Genomic DNA, 16,490 nt, shown 5'->3' with positions numbered 1-16,490 from the left:
ATACAGCATATTGCGGAGAAAAACAATGTGGTAGCTGACGCCTGTCACATCCCACAATCAAGTCAATTCATGCCCTGTCCCAAGGGGGTCGAGTACCTGACCCTCACCAAAGCACAGCAGCAGGACCCTGAGATCCCTGCGATTAGGACAGTCTTCTCTGTTCTCAGGGTGGAGGATGTCCTCTTTGGCCCAGGTAACCTGACATTGCTGTGTGACGTTTCTACTGGCAGCCTCTACCCCATCATTCCGGCTGCATGGAGGTGCCAGGTTTTCGAGACCATCCACAGCCTGGCGCACCCTGTAATCCGTGCCACAGTCAAAATGATGGCCAACGGGTTTGTCTGGCATGGCCTTTGTAAACAGGTCAGTCAGTGGGCCAAACCTTGCACAAACTGTCAGTCCTCCAAGTGCAGGTTCATATGAGAGTGCCTACACAGACTTCTGAGCTGACGTGGAGCAGGTTCAGCCATATATACATCGACATAGTGGAGCTGTTGCCAGTTTCCTGTGGGGCGAGATACCTCTTACTAAGGTTGACCGCTCCACAAGGTGGCCGGAGGTGGTCCCGCTGGCTGATACCACAACAGAAACCTGCGCCAGGGCACTCAATGACACATGGATGTCCTGATTCGGGGTGCCAGAGCACCTAACCTCAGACAGGGGGACACCATTCAACCTCTGGACACTGGGCAGCGCTGGCTAACTTTCAGGGGATGCTGCTCCACCATACTATGGCGTATCATCCGTAGACCAACGGGTTGGTGGAGCTCTTCCACAGGCACCTCAAGGCAGCCTTGATGGCCTGGCTCAAGAGTCTCAATTGGGTGGACAAACTATCTTGGGTACTGTTGGGAATTCATACCACGCTGAAGGAGGACTTCAATGCTTTGGCGGCGGAGATGGTCTATGGCGTGCCTTTAATCATCCCCAGGGAGTTCCTGTCCTCTGAAAAACACTCAGAAGATCCCGCGGCATTCCCGAGAACTTGTGACGAAAACTGGGGTCCTTGGTCCCACAGCAACCCCCACCACATGGCCAGCTCAAACATAACATTCCCAAGGACCTAAAGACTTGTCAGTACATGTTCATGAAAAGGGGTGCAAACAGGCCCCCCTTACAATACCCTATGAGGCACACTACAAGGTTGTTAAGGACAATGGTTCCACCTTCGTCCTCGACATCAGTGGCAAGGAGGAGACTTTTACACTCAATCGCCTGAAATTGGCATATCTGGACTGTGATAAGCGAGTCTCCACTTCTTCCCCGTGACGCAGGCTGCCTAAGGCTACAGACAATAGCCTGGTCACTGTTTCTGATGGGGGGGGGGGTGTCGTGTAGAGGCCTGCGTGCGGAGGCACAGACCAGTTCGCAAAATGGCCGACAAACACAGCGACTGCGCGGACCTGGGGGTGACACAGGCCACTATCCCAGGTGACCTCCGCACAGTGGGAAGATGGGGAACTCTAGCAGGAACACCGGTCAATCCAGGCCAGCACTCCCTTGATGTGAGGCCATGACATCAGTGCCAGGGGCCCATATAAGCGCAACGGCCAGAACAATAAAACAGTTACATTTTCCAAGGCTTTGGTGTATATATACCACCAAAATTAACAGCTCTCTACTGGTTCATGCCTTCTCTATCAAAAAACATCAAGGCTGGCTTGATGAAATAACCACAAGATTCAAGAACAAAATAATTACAAATGCAAGGTATTCCCTGTTGGAAATGTGTCTTCTGAGAAAATCAGACATATCTACAGGCTTCTCAAAGGTGAGATCCAACATAAAACCTGCAAACTAAACAACAATTGATGCACAAATGAGCAGAGAAGATTCAACAAATTGATACTTAGAGCAAATTACCCCAAATATAAGTGGGTGGGAGAACAATCAGAATGGAGCTGATGAATAGATTACGAGGAAATAAGAAGGAATATATATAGATTTAAGTAATTGCACTAAGAACTGGCATAGATTTGATTGAGATAAACAAAAAAAATTGAAGATGCTGGTGCAATCTATAAAAGTACTAGACAAACTCAGCAGATCCTGCAGCAACCGTAGGAAGTAAACGGCAGTCAATATTTCAGCCCTAAGCCTTTCGTCAGCATTGTAGAAAACCAGGCAAACTCTTGAAAAGATGGGGGAAGGAGGAGAAGCAGAAGCTAACAGGTAAGAGATAGGTGGATGATGAAAGGGTAGAAGAGAAAGAAGCTGAGAAGCGATAGTGGGAAAGAGCATAAGGCTAAGAAGGATTGCTCTCTGATAGAAGGGAAGGGGGTGGGGAGCTGGAGGATGGGTAATAAAAACTGGAGGTTTGGGAGGCATTAATGGAAATTAGAGAGGTTGATTTAATTTAAATTTAATTTAATATAACTTTTTAATTTTAATTTAGACATACAGGCCCTTTTGGCTGATGGGCTTGTGCCACCCAATTAACCTACAATCCCCTGGTAAGTTTTGAATAGTGGGAGGAAAACCCACACAGATGTGCGGAGAATAGACAGCATGTGATTCAAACCCCAGTCCTGATCGCTGGCGCTGTATGAGCGTGGTGCTAATCACTACACTAACTGTGCCACCCTATATTGATGCTGTCTGGTTCGAGACTGCTGGGATGGAATATGAGATGCTCTTCATCCAATTTGCAAGTAGCCTCAATCTGGCAGAGCATGGGGGCTATGAACAGATATGTAAGTATGACAATGGTGTGTGGAATTAAAATGGTTGGCCACTAGGAGATCCTTCCTGTTGCAGCTGACAGGGCAAAAGTGTTCAACAAAATTGGGCACATCAGATGCAGTAGGTGGCTCCTACAGATTTACGTGTGCCTATCTTGGAAGGAAATTCAGAGCCCTGAACAATGGTGAGGGAACAAATGTAAGTGCAAGTCAGAGGCAGAGTTGGGAAGGGATGAGTAGACAAGGGAGTCACAGAAAGCATATGGAAAGCAGAGAATGAAGAGGAAAGGAACATGTCTCGTGGTGGGATCCTGTTGTAAGTAGTGGAAATTAGAGATATGTTGGATATGGAGATTGGTGGGATGGTAGGTAAAGATGACTGAAATTGTATCCTTGTTTTGTCTGGGGCAAAGGGCCAGAGCAGATGCGGGGCAAGGGCTGAGTTAATGGCAGTAGAAGGGATGCCACATTTTCTGAAGAAGGATATATTAGATGTACTAGAATAGAAGGCCTCATCCTGGGAGCGATGTGGTGGAGATGGAGAAATTAAGAAAAAGGAATAGAATTTTTACAGGAGACAGGTTGGGAAAAGGGAGTTAAGGGAATGGTTTGAGTTAGTGCAGGGGGGAAACACCAATGTAGTCATTGATGTAACAGAGGAAGAGTTGAGGAGCCTTGCCCGTGTAGGCTTACAGCATGGATTGCTCCACATATCAAACAAAAAGACAGGAATAACTGGTATCCATGTGACTGGGAGAAAGGCAGATGAGCCAAAGGAGAAGTTATTGAGTGCAAGTTCAGCTAGGTGAAGGAGGGTGGTGCTTGAGGGAGACTGGTTAGGTCTGTTATTAGAATGGAAGCAGAGAGCCTTGAGACCTTCTTCATGGGGAATGTGTGTATATACATGGTGCAATTGAGGTGGTCCTGCCCAGGGAACTGAAATTTGTCAAAGTGATGGTGAGCACGTGAGGTATCCCAGATGTAGGCGGGAAGGGCCTGAACGAAATTGGCTCCTTCTAGTTATTATGAAAATAGAAAGAGGTATAACAAACAATATTTTCATCATGTGACAAGTCCAAGGATAATTTAAAGATCAGCACCAAATGTGACCTGTGACCCTGACACACAAGGAACAGTTCTCAGAAATTCTTTAATATTCTATGCTTGTCATAAGCCCTGATATGTACCAACCTTTGGACCCAATACCAACAGAGATTACAGAGAAGAAAGCCCAGGTTACAATACAATCCTCATTGCCAAATTTCACTCACCTTCAATAAGCTTTCATGGAGGTATAAAGCAGCACAACATATAAACCAACTTTGCAGACACAAATGACTACAGATGCTGGAATCAAGAGCACAGGACAATATGCTGGAAGTATTCAGCAGGCTGAACAGCATCAGTGGCAGGAAAAAGAACAGTGGACATTTTGGATCAAACTCTTTTGTCAAGACCAGATTGAAAAAGATCCTTTGTCCTGTCATTGGTTCTCAACTATTTCTTCCCACTCACCACCAGGGCGGCACAGTTGGCATAGCAGTTCGTGCAATGCCTTTATAGCGTTAGCGATCGAGTCCAGGGCTCAAGTGCCGCACTGTCTGTAGGGAGTTTGTATGTTCTTCCCTTATCTGTGTGGTGTTTCCTTGGTTTCCTCCCACCATTCAAAATGTACTGGGGGTGTAAGTTAATTGGGTGTGAATTGGGCAGCATGGGGTTGAGGGCAGAAATAGCCTGTTATTGTGCTGTATGTCTAAATTTAAATTCTAAAAAAAAACCTTAAATCTTAATTTAAAATTAATTTTAAAAAGTGATCCCTTACTAACCAGAGAGCACCTATGGCATCCTATGGTTAGTAAGTGATTATTAAGGCGAGAGGAAAAAATAAGTTGAGAACCACTGGTCTGTGCTAACCATCATGACTTGTATACTAATCGCACTTGCCTGCATTAATCCCATATCTTTCTATGGCTTGCTTAATAATGCCTATCAAGATCTATCTCATATGTTATGATTGTTCTTCCTTTCTCCATTTCTTCTGGCGGCTCATTTCAGAAACCAGGTACTTTTTAGGTACTTTTTGTGTAAAATATTTACACCTCAGATAGTCTTTAATCAAATCCTCTCTCATCCTAAATCTATGTCCTCTAGTTTTAGATACCTCTACAATAGAAACAGATAGGGTAGATAGCTCGAGTCTATGCCTCTCATAGTTTTATATACCCACATAGGTATATATATCCTACATACTGTTACGAGCCCAAAGGACCCCAAAACCCAGCAGCAACAGACATTCACCAAGACGTGGCTTTCAAAACAAAATTTTTTTTTAATCAAATAGAATCAAATTTTAACTTAACTCTATTCTTATACTATACTCTATACTAATCCAAATTACCCCCTTCTAATTCTAAGCGCATGTGTCTGTAATGTGTGTTTAAATTCAAGAAAAGTTCTTTGGTTCACGGTTCAATCTCACTCTCCTTCTTCCAAGTTCTCTGGTTGCAGACAATCACCATACTGTGCACAGAATTTAACATGTATAAAGTTCATCAGGCTTGGTGCTTGAAAGGTAAATGTTTACCGCTCAGGAAGGTTCTTGTAGGGTTTGCAGGATTTCCACAGCTCCAGGATTTCCACAACTGAGGTACCACCACTAGTCACCTCAGGGTCTTGCTGATGAAATTTGCCCCATCAGGGTCTTCTAGATGGTAATCTCTTTCTTCAAGCTACCACAGAGTTCCATTCCTTCCTCTATTTCAAGAGAAACATTAGACAGATAGCACTTCCAGCCATTTACTGCTCTGGAACTTGCTTTCATCAGTTTCAAACAGTTTTCCCTAGATTGCACTTTTCAGTTACTTGTCAGTGTCCCACACACTGACTGACTGAGCTGTTAACTTTCTCTCTCTCTTTTCCAACTGAAACTCCAAAGAGAGCATGTGACTCATGTCTTGCAAAATCCCCACCTTCTCCAGCAAACAACAGGAGTTCTTTCTTTTGCTCCATCTTTTGTTATCTGAGGTAAACAATCCAGAATTGACCTTTCTGTGAGCACATTGCAGAAAGGGTACTGATAGACAGCGCGACTCCAAAAAGTCAATGGTTAAGCATTTTATGACGTCAGTTCAATTAACACCTACCTGTTTAGAGGCTTACATTCTCCAGAGATCTTGCATTGTGAATTCTTCAGTCTTTCAATAAGATCTGTTTTAAAATGTGTGTATGTATGTGACCTACTCTAAATCTTATAAATTCTCCCCAAATATTAATATTGTTACAATACTGTCAGCCTCCTTTGCTCCAGGGAAGAGACCAAGCCTATCCAAACGTCACCATATAGCTCACGTCCTCCAATCCAGACAACATCCTTGTGAATATTTTTGGCATACTGTGGTGATATGGTTGGGTGTACTGGCTGGCCTGCCCTCCTAGTGACATCCTGTCCTTGATTCCTCCCTGGTCTCTCCCATGTGACCCAGGCCATAAAGGTCGAAGGCCCCTCTCCCTCTCCCTCTCCTCATTTTCCCTAGCCTGGACCCGAGCCAGCAGTCTCTTGTATAATAAAGCCTATCGCTCCCCTCAGTCTTTGTCTCCGTAATTACTGGGGCAACTGGTAGTGCCCAACAATTTATTATACAAGAATTTGAAGTTCTCCGGTAATGGAGAAGTTGCTGTGGCCCGAATGGCAAGAGGTAGACCCCCAAGTCCCGGGTGCATCGGTACTCTTCGAATAGTGGGTGAACTGTTTTAATAATTTCCTCAATGCCACTGCTGAGGTGGTTAACTCCAACGAAAAGAAGTTGAAGATCCTAGAGGCACGAGTCGGACAGAGGGTCTTCTTGGCCATCCAAAGCAGCACGACCTATGATGAGGCGATGGCTGAGCTGCGGGCACTGTATAAGCCGAAAATGAACGAGGTCTACTCCCGTTATCTGCTGGCGTCCCGAAACAACAGCCTGGTGAGTCCGCTGAAGAATTCATCCAATTCTTGGTCACACTGGGAATAGACTGTCTGAGGAATCCCACGGCCACAATATCGTTGACCCAGTGTGTGGAAGATTTGATCCGAGACGCCTGTGTGTTGGGATTGAGGTCGGATTATATCTGGCAACGACTCCTCGAGGAGGACCAACTCCCGCTTAAAAGGGTGATCAATCTGATCAGGACTTTAGACTCGGCCCAGCGCCACGCGGTGTCAATCGCGGTGTCCGCCACGAGGGCTGTCCAACCCAACTGTAGCTGCAATAACTCCATCTGCATCATCGAGATGCAACTTTTGAGGGCAGGCTAGGCACACGAATGCCTCTGCCCCACGAGAGGAGCCATGTTCTCAGGCTGCAGGAAGAAGGGCAATTACCAAAAGGTCTGCAGGTCCTGACCCCTGTTGGGGAGCAGCATGGCGTGTGTGCCAGAGGAGCTTCCAGTGTCGACCGTGTGCACGGTGAGGGGGGCGCCATCTTATGCTACCGCTCCCCACCTCTACACCACGGCCTACTGCACCGATGATGTCATAGGAACATAGGAAGTAGGAACAAGAGTAGGCCAAAAATGGCCCATCCGCCATTCAATAAGATCATGGCTAATCTAATTTATGATCTAACTCCACCTACCTGCCTTCTCCCCATATCCCCTAATTCCTCTATCATGTAAAAATTTATCTAACTGAATTTTAAATATGTTTAATGAAGCAGCCTCAACCACATCCCTGGTTAGAGTATTCCAAACATTCACTACTCTCTGGGAAAAACTATTTTTCCTCATCTCTGTCCTAAATCTACTCCCCCGAATCTTGAGACTGTGTCCTTTCATTTTAGTTTCCTGGCCAGCTCAAAAAACCTTCCTACATCTATCCTATCAATACCCTTCATAATCCTATATGTTTCTATAAGATCTCCTCTCATTCTTTTGAACTCGAGCGAGAACAATCCTAGACGATTTAATCTTTCATCATAAGTCAACCCCTTCATCCCAGGGATCAACCTAGTAAACCTCCTCTGGACCGTCTCCAAAGCCAGTATATCCTTCCTCAAATATGGAGACCAGAACTGGACACAGTACTCCAGGTGCGGTCTCACCAGTACCTTATACAGTTGCAACATTACCTCCCTACTCCTGAATTCAATTCCTCTAGCGACGAAAGCCAACATTCCATTTGCCTTCTTAATAACCTGCTGCACCTGCATCCTAACTTTTTGCGATTCATGCACAAGCACTCCCAAGTCCCTCTGCACAACAGCATGCTGTAGTTTTTCACCCTTTAAATAATATTCAGCTCTTTTATTTTTCTTGCCAAAGTGGATAACCTCACACTTACTAACATTGTACTCCATCTGCCAGACCTTTGCCCACTCATCCAGCTTAAATATATCCCTATGCAGACTCTCCACATCCTCATTACAATTTGCTCTTCCAATCAATTTGGTGTCATCCGCAAACTTGGCTACACCACATTTTGTCCCCTCCTCCAAGTCATCAATGTAAATGATGAACAGTTGTGGGCCTAACACCGACCCCTGCGGCACCCCACTTACTACTCTCTGCCAACCTGAAAAACTCCCACTTATCCCGACTCTCTGCTTCCTGTCAGACAACCAATTTTCAATCCATGCCAATATACTTCCCCGGACTCCACTTTCCTGTAACGTACTGCTAAGTCTCTTGTGCGGCACCTTATAAAACGTTTTCTGGAAATCCAAATATACAACATCAACCTGTTCCCCTCTATCCACCGCACCCATTATATCCTCAAAGAATCTTAACAAGTTTGTCAAACAAGATCTTCCCTTTCTAAAACCATGCTGCGTCTGCCTGATTGAACCCTTACGTTCCAAAAGTTTCACTATTTCATCTTTAATGACGGCTTCAAGCATTTTTCCAACTACAGACGTCAAGCTAATTGGCCGATAATTTCCAGTCTTCTGCCCACATCCCTTCTTAAAAATTGGCGTGACATTTGCTGTCTTCCAGTCTGCCGGGACCTGCCCAGAATCCAAGGAATTTTGGTATATGACCACCAATGCATCAACTATAATTTCTGCCATTTCCTTCAGAACCCTTGGATGCATATCATCAGGACCAGGTGATTTGTCTGGCTTTAGTCCCATTAGTTTCTCCATCACTACTTCCTTTGTAACAACTATTTTATCAAGGCCCTCCTCAACATTCGCATCCTTAACTCTGCACTTGGGTACGCTGGACGTGTCTTCTACCGTGAAGACTGACACAAAATATTTGTTCAATGCCTCGGCCATTTCCTCATTTTTTGCTACCAGTTTTCCTTTCTCATCCTCCAAGGGTCCTATGTTAACTCTGGCCACCCTCTTCCGTTTTATATATTTATAAAATTTTTAGCTTTCTGTTTTTATATTTTATGCCAATTTACTTTCATAATCCTTCTTCCCATTTCTTATTACCCGCTTTGTAACCCCTTGTTGTCTCTTAAAGTTATCCCAATCTTCCAGTTTCCCACTGCTCTTTGCAGCTTTGTACACCTGCACCTTCAATTTTATACTCTCCTTTATTTCCTTTGTTAACCACGGTTGATTTTTCCCTCCCTTGCTGCCCTTTTTCCTGACCGTAATATATTTTTGTTGAGCAGTACAAAATATTTCTTTGAAAATCTTCCACTGTTCCCCAAAGGTGCCTTTTGGTACTACTAACGGTGTCTCTGCTTTCCAGAGGGTAATGGACTGGATGGTGGAGGAACACAAGCTGACGGCAATGCTCCCATATCTTGACAATGTCACCATCTGCGGCCACGACCAGCAGGACCACGACGCTAATCTCGCCAAGTTCTTGTGTACAGTCAAGTCCCTACATGACGTACAATAAGGACAAGTTCGGATCGCCTGGACCATCTTGGATGCGTCGCGGCGCATGGGTGTCATTGCCCTAAACCCTGACTGCATGCGACCACTCATGGAGCTCCCAGTCTCAAACACCCTTACGGTACTAAAGAGGTGCCTAGGGCTGTTTTTCTATTATGCACAATGGGTGCCCAACTACGCCGATAAGCCCACCCCCTAATTAAATCCACAACTTTCCCATTATCGGCGGAAGCCCAGGCTGCTTTTCATCTGATCCAAGGAGACATCGCTAAGGTCACGATGCATGCCGTGGATGAATCTGTCCACTTCCAGGTGGAGAGCAATGCCTCCAAGTTCACACTGAACTTCTGCACTCCTCCGTCGAGAAGGAGGCACAAGCGATCGTTGAGGCGGTGTGCCACTGGTGGCATTACCTGGCCGGTAAGAGATTTACCTTGCTGACTGACCAGAGAGCAGTAGCCTTCATGTTGAATGCTAAAGAGCGGGGTAAAATCAAAAATGATAAGATTCTGAGGAGGAGGATTGAGTTGTCCACCTATAATTATGTTATTTTGTATCAGCCGGGTAAACTCAATGACCCCCCCCCCACACCCTATCCCGAGGGACGTGTGCCAGTGTGCATCTCGACTTTCTCCAGACCCTGTATGATAATCTGTGCCATCCCGGAGTCACGAGGCTGCAGCACTTCGTTAAGACTCGGAACCTCCTGTACTCCATAGAGGACATCTGGTCCACAACCAGACGATGCCAGATCTGCACACCTCATTAAGGCCACACGCCCCTTTAAACAACTCAGTGTTGATTTCAAGTTAAACACCTCAAATAGGAATGCCCACTTCCTGACGGTGGTGGACGAGTTCTCCAGGTTGCCCTTTGCTATCCCCTGCCCAGATATGTCCTCGGTGAAGGTTATTAAGGTGCTGCGCAGCATCTTCACCCTGTTCGGGTACACTGACTATATTCGTAGTGACTGGGGGACCTCATTCATGAGTGAGGAGCTGCGACAGAACTCCCTGGCCAGAGGCATAGCCACCAGCTATAACCCCAGGGGTAATGGCAAGGTGGAAAGGGAGATCGGCACTATCTGGAAGGTGGTGCTCCTGGCCCTCAGGTCCAAAAATATGCCAGTGTCCCGCTGGCAGGACGTTTTGCCCGAGGCTCTCCACGCCATCCAGTCGTGGCTATGCACCGCTACTAACACCACCCCACATGAATGCCTGCTTTCCCTAGGAGATTGACGAATGGTTCATTCATCCCTCCCTGGCTGACAACCCCAGGGCCAGTTCTGCTTCAGAAGCACGTCAGGGGCCATAATACTGACACACTGGTTGAAGCAGTGCACCTCATACATGCCAACCCCCAATACACATTTGTGAGGTACCCATGAAGACACTGTGCCAATATGAGACCTGGCGAGGGCCGGAGACCCCAAAACTGCCTTCCCGGCCACCGACCGCGGATCCAATTGCACTGCACTCTTTTACTTGCAACAGATTCTCTAACACATTTTTGAGACTTCATATTTGATTCCGTTGAAATTAGCCTGACCCCCCCAGTTGAGGACTTTAGAGTATAGAACATAGAACACTACGGCATGGTTCAAGCACTTCAGCCCACCATATTGTGTCAACCAATGCAAACCTCCTCTACAACAATATACTGTAATTTTTCTCTACCTCACATTTTTCCTGCATCCGTGAGCCTATCCAACAGCCTTTTAAGTGTCCTCAATGTACGAGCTTTTACCATCACCCCCGGCAATATATTCCAGCACTCACCACTCTCTATGTGAAAAAACGTACCTCTTACATCTCCTCGAGACTTTCCAGCCTTCATATTTAATTGACGTTCTCTAGTATTTGTTATTGTCCCACTGGGAATAGGGTGCTGGGTGTCCACTTTATCTCATAATCCGTTACACCTCTATTAAGTCACCTCTCAGCCTTTGCTGCTCCAAAGAGAAAAGCATTACCTCTGTCAACCTTGCTCCATAAGATATGTTCTCCAATCCAGACAAAATTCTGGTAAATCTCGTCTGTGCCCTCTCTAAAGCATCCACATCCTTCTTGTTATGAGGCGACCAGAACTGAATGCAATGCTCTGTGTAGTCTAACCGGAGTTTTATAGAGCAGCCACATTACATCACACGTCAATCCAGATTTATTGTCAGAGTACAATCACGACATTACATATAACCCTGAGATTCCTTTTTGCCTACGGGCACGGCAGAATTACCACTAATGCAAAAAATTCCCCCCCACACTAATGAAGGTCAACATACCATATGCCTTCTTAACAATCCTATCAATTTGCGTGGCAACCTTGAGGGATCTATGGACCAGGACCTCAAGATTTCTCTGTTCCTCCACACTGTTAACCATATACTTCTGTTTCAAGTTTAACTTTCCACTTCACACTTAACCAGATTCAATTTCATCTGCCACTTCTCAACACAACTTTGAATATAACCTGTTGAAACCCGCAACAACTTTCTGCACTATCCACCACACCTCCAACCTTTGTATCATCTGCAAACTCTACTTCTTCAACCAAATCATTATAAAAATCACAAAGACCGAGGGTCCCAGAACAGATCCATGAAGAATATCTTGACTCACTGACCTCCAGGCAGAATAGGTTCCATCTACTACCACCCTCTGCTTTCTGCAGGCAAGCCAATTCTGAATCCAATCAGCCAAAGTTCTATGGATTCCATAGCTCATGACTTTCTGAATGTCACCTACCATGTGGCACCATGTCAAACCTCTTACTAAAATCCATATGCATCAATTACTTTTGTCCTTCAATTACTTTTGTCACCTCATCAAAAAAATCAACTAAATTCTGTCCATAAGAATCCTCTCCAATAGTTTGACAACCAGACTTAAGATTCACTGGTCCATAATTTCCAGGATAATTTCTTTCTTAAACAAAGGGCCTATATTTGCCTTTTTCCAATTCTCTTGTACCTCTCGTGTGGCAAGAAAGGATGCACAGATCATTGCCAGTGCCCCAGCATCTCCTCCCTCACTTCCTCTGGTAACCTGGGATATATCGCATCGGTCCTGGGAATTTATCTATCTAAATATTTTTAAGAAGATCCAGAACTTTTTTAATTGTGACATGCTCCAGTACATTAGCCTGTTCTACACTAATTTCACATTCATCAAGGTCCCTCTCCATAGTGAACAGTGAAGCAATGTTTTCATTTAGAAACTCCCCTACCTCCTCTGCCTCCAGGCAAGTTACCCCTTTATCACCAACCTGTTCTACTCTCACTCACGTCATTATTTTGTTCTTCATGTACAAATACAACACCTTAGATCAGGGGTGTCAAACTCAAATTCACAGAGGGCCAAAATTAAAAACTTGGACTAAGTCGTGGGCCAAACTAAATATTTATTGAAAATTTTCAACAACATCTGCGTGTTTTCTCTTCTTTCAACATATGTAATGTTAAACTTTTTCTTATTAAAATAAATGTTTACTAATAGTTTTGGTTAAACTCTTTCCAGAAGAAGCATTAACAAATGAGAAATAAAATATTCAATAAATAATATTTCTCTATAGCTTTTAAGCTCTTTTTAAATGTATTTTTTTTCACAAGCCAACAAGTCAAAAAATAACAACTTGCTTCAATGAAAATCCAATCTTTCAACTATGAACAGTCCAAAGTTAACCAAAGAAAACATTAATCCAAGCTTAGCTTGCTACACTGTGATTTACTCTGATGCACCTGGGTCTAAACCAGATACTTGGCATCTCTTCTTAGATGCAAGTTCATCAAACTCTGGGGTCAGAGTTTGCCTCCCACCTGTCTTGAAAGGTCCTGTTTTCTGTCTTTCGTTTGGCCATTTTTTGTAAGGGATTTATTACATGTGAGTTGGGCGACAGGTCACAGATGCTAATGAAAGTAGAGAGAGGAGGTGGGGGCGATTAGCAGGCTGATGGGCTGGTGCCAATGCATTTGCAAAGCATTCTGGGATTTGTAGCTTTAGCTGTGCATACACTATACTGGCGTGGCGGCCAGCGAGCCAGCTCTAATACATATTTGATATGATCTTGTGGGCCAAATATAATTATATCACGGGCCAAATTTGGCCCGCGGGCCTGAGTTTGACGTGTGCCTTAGAGTTTTCCTTCCACCATGCTGAGGTCTTCTTATGCACCCTTCCACGTCATTTTTTTTAAGCTCTTTCCTGGCTACTGTATAATTTTCATGTTCCCTTACCGACTTTTGCTTCCTAAACCTTACATATGCTTCCTTCTTCCTCCTGTCTAGCTGTCCCAACCTTGGCTCCTTTACTCTTCCATCATTTCCTGTTTCAGTAGGACAAATCTATCCAGGACTCCACAGGGTAGTCTTTAAACATCCTCCACATTTCTACTCTGCATTCCTGAGTAAGTCTCTTCCCAATTTACTCCCCCAAGTTCCTGCCTTATCCCATCATACTTAGCCCTTCCCCAGTAAAACACTTTCCCATTTTGTCTTCTCGTATCCTGTTCATAGGTATGGGATTTGTGGACACTGTCGCCGAAATGCTCACCCATTTGTTTTTTTTTAAATTGGAGAACCAGTCCTATCTTTTTTCACAACTATCATAAAACTAATATAATTATGGTTACACATCTCAAAGTGTTCCACCAGCAGAAGCTTAATTTTAGTTACGAATACAAGTATAAATATAAAAGTCAGAATACTTGCCTCATTGCAGTGATATCTGGAACCAAAAGCACAATTCTGATGCAATCTCTTTGGACTTGTACACGGAACTGTCAAGAGATGGCTAACTACTGTTCCCTAGCAATCAGCTCCCAGTGGATATTTAGCCTTTACTTCTCTGCTTCAATGCTTTTTAGAGTAATTCCCAAAGCAAATGAAGGTTTATTCCCTTAAATGTCTGAGGCAAAGATTTCTTTTTCTTTAAAGAGAATGCTGATAATTATCAATCAATTTCTAAAAAGCTCTCATCTAGAAAGAGTATCTATATAATCTCTCTTTCAAGCTGCCAATAAGTAGATTTTCCCAGTGATTTGATGAAGGACAAAATCATTTTGAAATCTCAACACAAAAATTACAATAGATCAGTTAAAAATCAGTTTCTTTTACTGAAGTGCAAAATAGAAAAACCTTTGACATTACTGAGTAAAGTAACTTGATGAAAATGCAACCGGCAAACAAGATACAGCTTGATATTTTAATTTCAAAACAAAAATAGCTCAACTGTGGATTGGGACTGGAGTTGGTACAAAACAGAGGTTATGAATATTGCCTAATTTAGGAGAACTTAATGCTATTTAATACACAAGCCACACACCAATGAAGAGCTTATTTGGTCGTGCACACTCACAAACATCCATAACTCAGTTTGCTTGTCCCTCAACACGATACAAGTGGCGAGATTTGGAACTACAAGATTATCAATGTTGACTCAAAGCAGACTCTTTAGGTGGGTTCCTCAAGATCCCAGAGTGCAGTTTTTCCCCAAAGAACACACTTACCTTTCTTCATCGTTTACACCTGCTCCTGTTTTCAACTTAAACATGAATAAACTATCACTGGGTGTGTTGGAAAATTATTCTGTCACTCCTCCCACTTACCTTTCCCTGACACGTTCAAGAAAACTACTGTCTAATCCAGTGCAAGAAATTTTACTTGGAAAACAAAAAGCAAATACACATTCTTTATGAGTGCAACAATATAAGTCCGGCAGTAGGGAGGGAGGATGCTCATTCTGAACAATATAGTCAATGTTAAATAGTCAGTCCCCTACAAACTGGACTTGATTTGATGAACATCAAATTGCTTACGCTCTTGAAAGAGAATGTTCCACTATTATTGAAAACAAAGTTACTAAACAAGGTATAACTGAGGGAATGGAAAAATATCAAGGTAAAAGGTAAATAAGGTGACAAAAATATTTAACCAACATGGAAGTCTGAAATTTGCTTAAATTAGTACCAAAATTCACATTCTTTCAGTTCCTTGCACAACCCGTTCACAGTATTTTCTGCATTACTCAATCTACTGACCATCTTAAATGCATTAATCCTTGAATACAAGTCAATTTAATTATGAATCTTTAGCAAAGCATAAATTGATCAGCTGTCATGTGTTTTCAAGGTGAAAGGAGAGGAATGGGTGACAGCAATGAGAAATGAAATAAATAGAAGTTACAATGCAGCAATATTTACCATCCTGCACCTTTGAGGCAGATGCTGGTGATGCAGTAGCTGAAGTCAGTCGCTCAGTTGAAGGTGGTAGCCATTGTGCAAGAGGTGCCACAGAAACTGGAGGCTTTGCTACATTTGTCATGCTGGGTGAATAACTTGGTTTGATCTGATGAGGCATTGAAAAGGGAAAGCCTATGTGCAAAACAGAGTTCAATTGTAAGCACTGAGCATTTTGACAGCCTGTCCTTTGCAGTTAGTGATTTAGCAGCTGTGCTCGCCATTCATCTTGAAGAAGGCTCCCTACAAGGATCAAATAATCTTGTGACCCTTTCCTGACAGTGTTTTCTGTCAGTTATCACAACAAAGAACTACTGTATATGAAGTGATTTCATCATTCACACTGAATAGCCAATCGCAATGAGAATTCCTTGACAAAAAAGTGCAATCTATTGTTATCTAACTTTAAACTTTTTGCAAGTAAAATGCAGACCAAAACATGCACAGGATTAAGATGGATACTGAAGTAAAACTTAAAACAAGTTTAAAAATCCCCCTAATTAATCTTAATTATAATTAATCTTCAAGAATTCAACTCCACACAAAACATTAGGTTATGAGCATATGGACGAAAGCTTTATACAAAGTTGAACACCCCTTACTCTCCCATGCAAATCATTGCATCCTTAACTTTAAAAAAACTACGCACAAGCATACTCTGCACATTGAAGAGCAGGAGGAAATTAATGTCAGCAACATCTGTATTTGCATTTATATGTACTTAAGTTTCTGACACATTGCATTTATT

At 43.5% G+C, this 16,490-nt stretch overlaps 1 protein-coding gene across 4 annotated transcripts in view; it reads right to left on the bottom strand.

The window, feature by feature from the left end:
- LOC138758139 (protein transport protein Sec24B-like) overlaps positions 1-16,490 on the bottom strand; it is a 188,229-nt gene that overhangs the window by 136,733 nt on the left and 35,006 nt on the right. For 3 of the 4 annotated variants that reach the window (XM_069926651.1, XM_069926650.1, XM_069926652.1), the window contains one exon: positions 15,707-15,877. In XM_069926651.1, the coding sequence (XP_069782752.1) occupies positions 15,707-15,877 (171 nt within the window). The remainder of the gene's footprint in view (positions 1-15,706; positions 15,878-16,490) is intronic. The other variant, XM_069926653.1, reaches the window with a different exon arrangement.

This window comes from Narcine bancroftii, chromosome 3 (genome assembly GCF_036971445.1).
Source record: "Narcine bancroftii isolate sNarBan1 chromosome 3, sNarBan1.hap1, whole genome shotgun sequence".
NCBI lineage: Eukaryota > Metazoa > Chordata > Chondrichthyes > Torpediniformes > Narcinidae > Narcine > Narcine bancroftii.
Note: the sequence above shows the minus strand (reverse complement) of the source record. Positions and strands in the feature narration are given on the sequence as shown.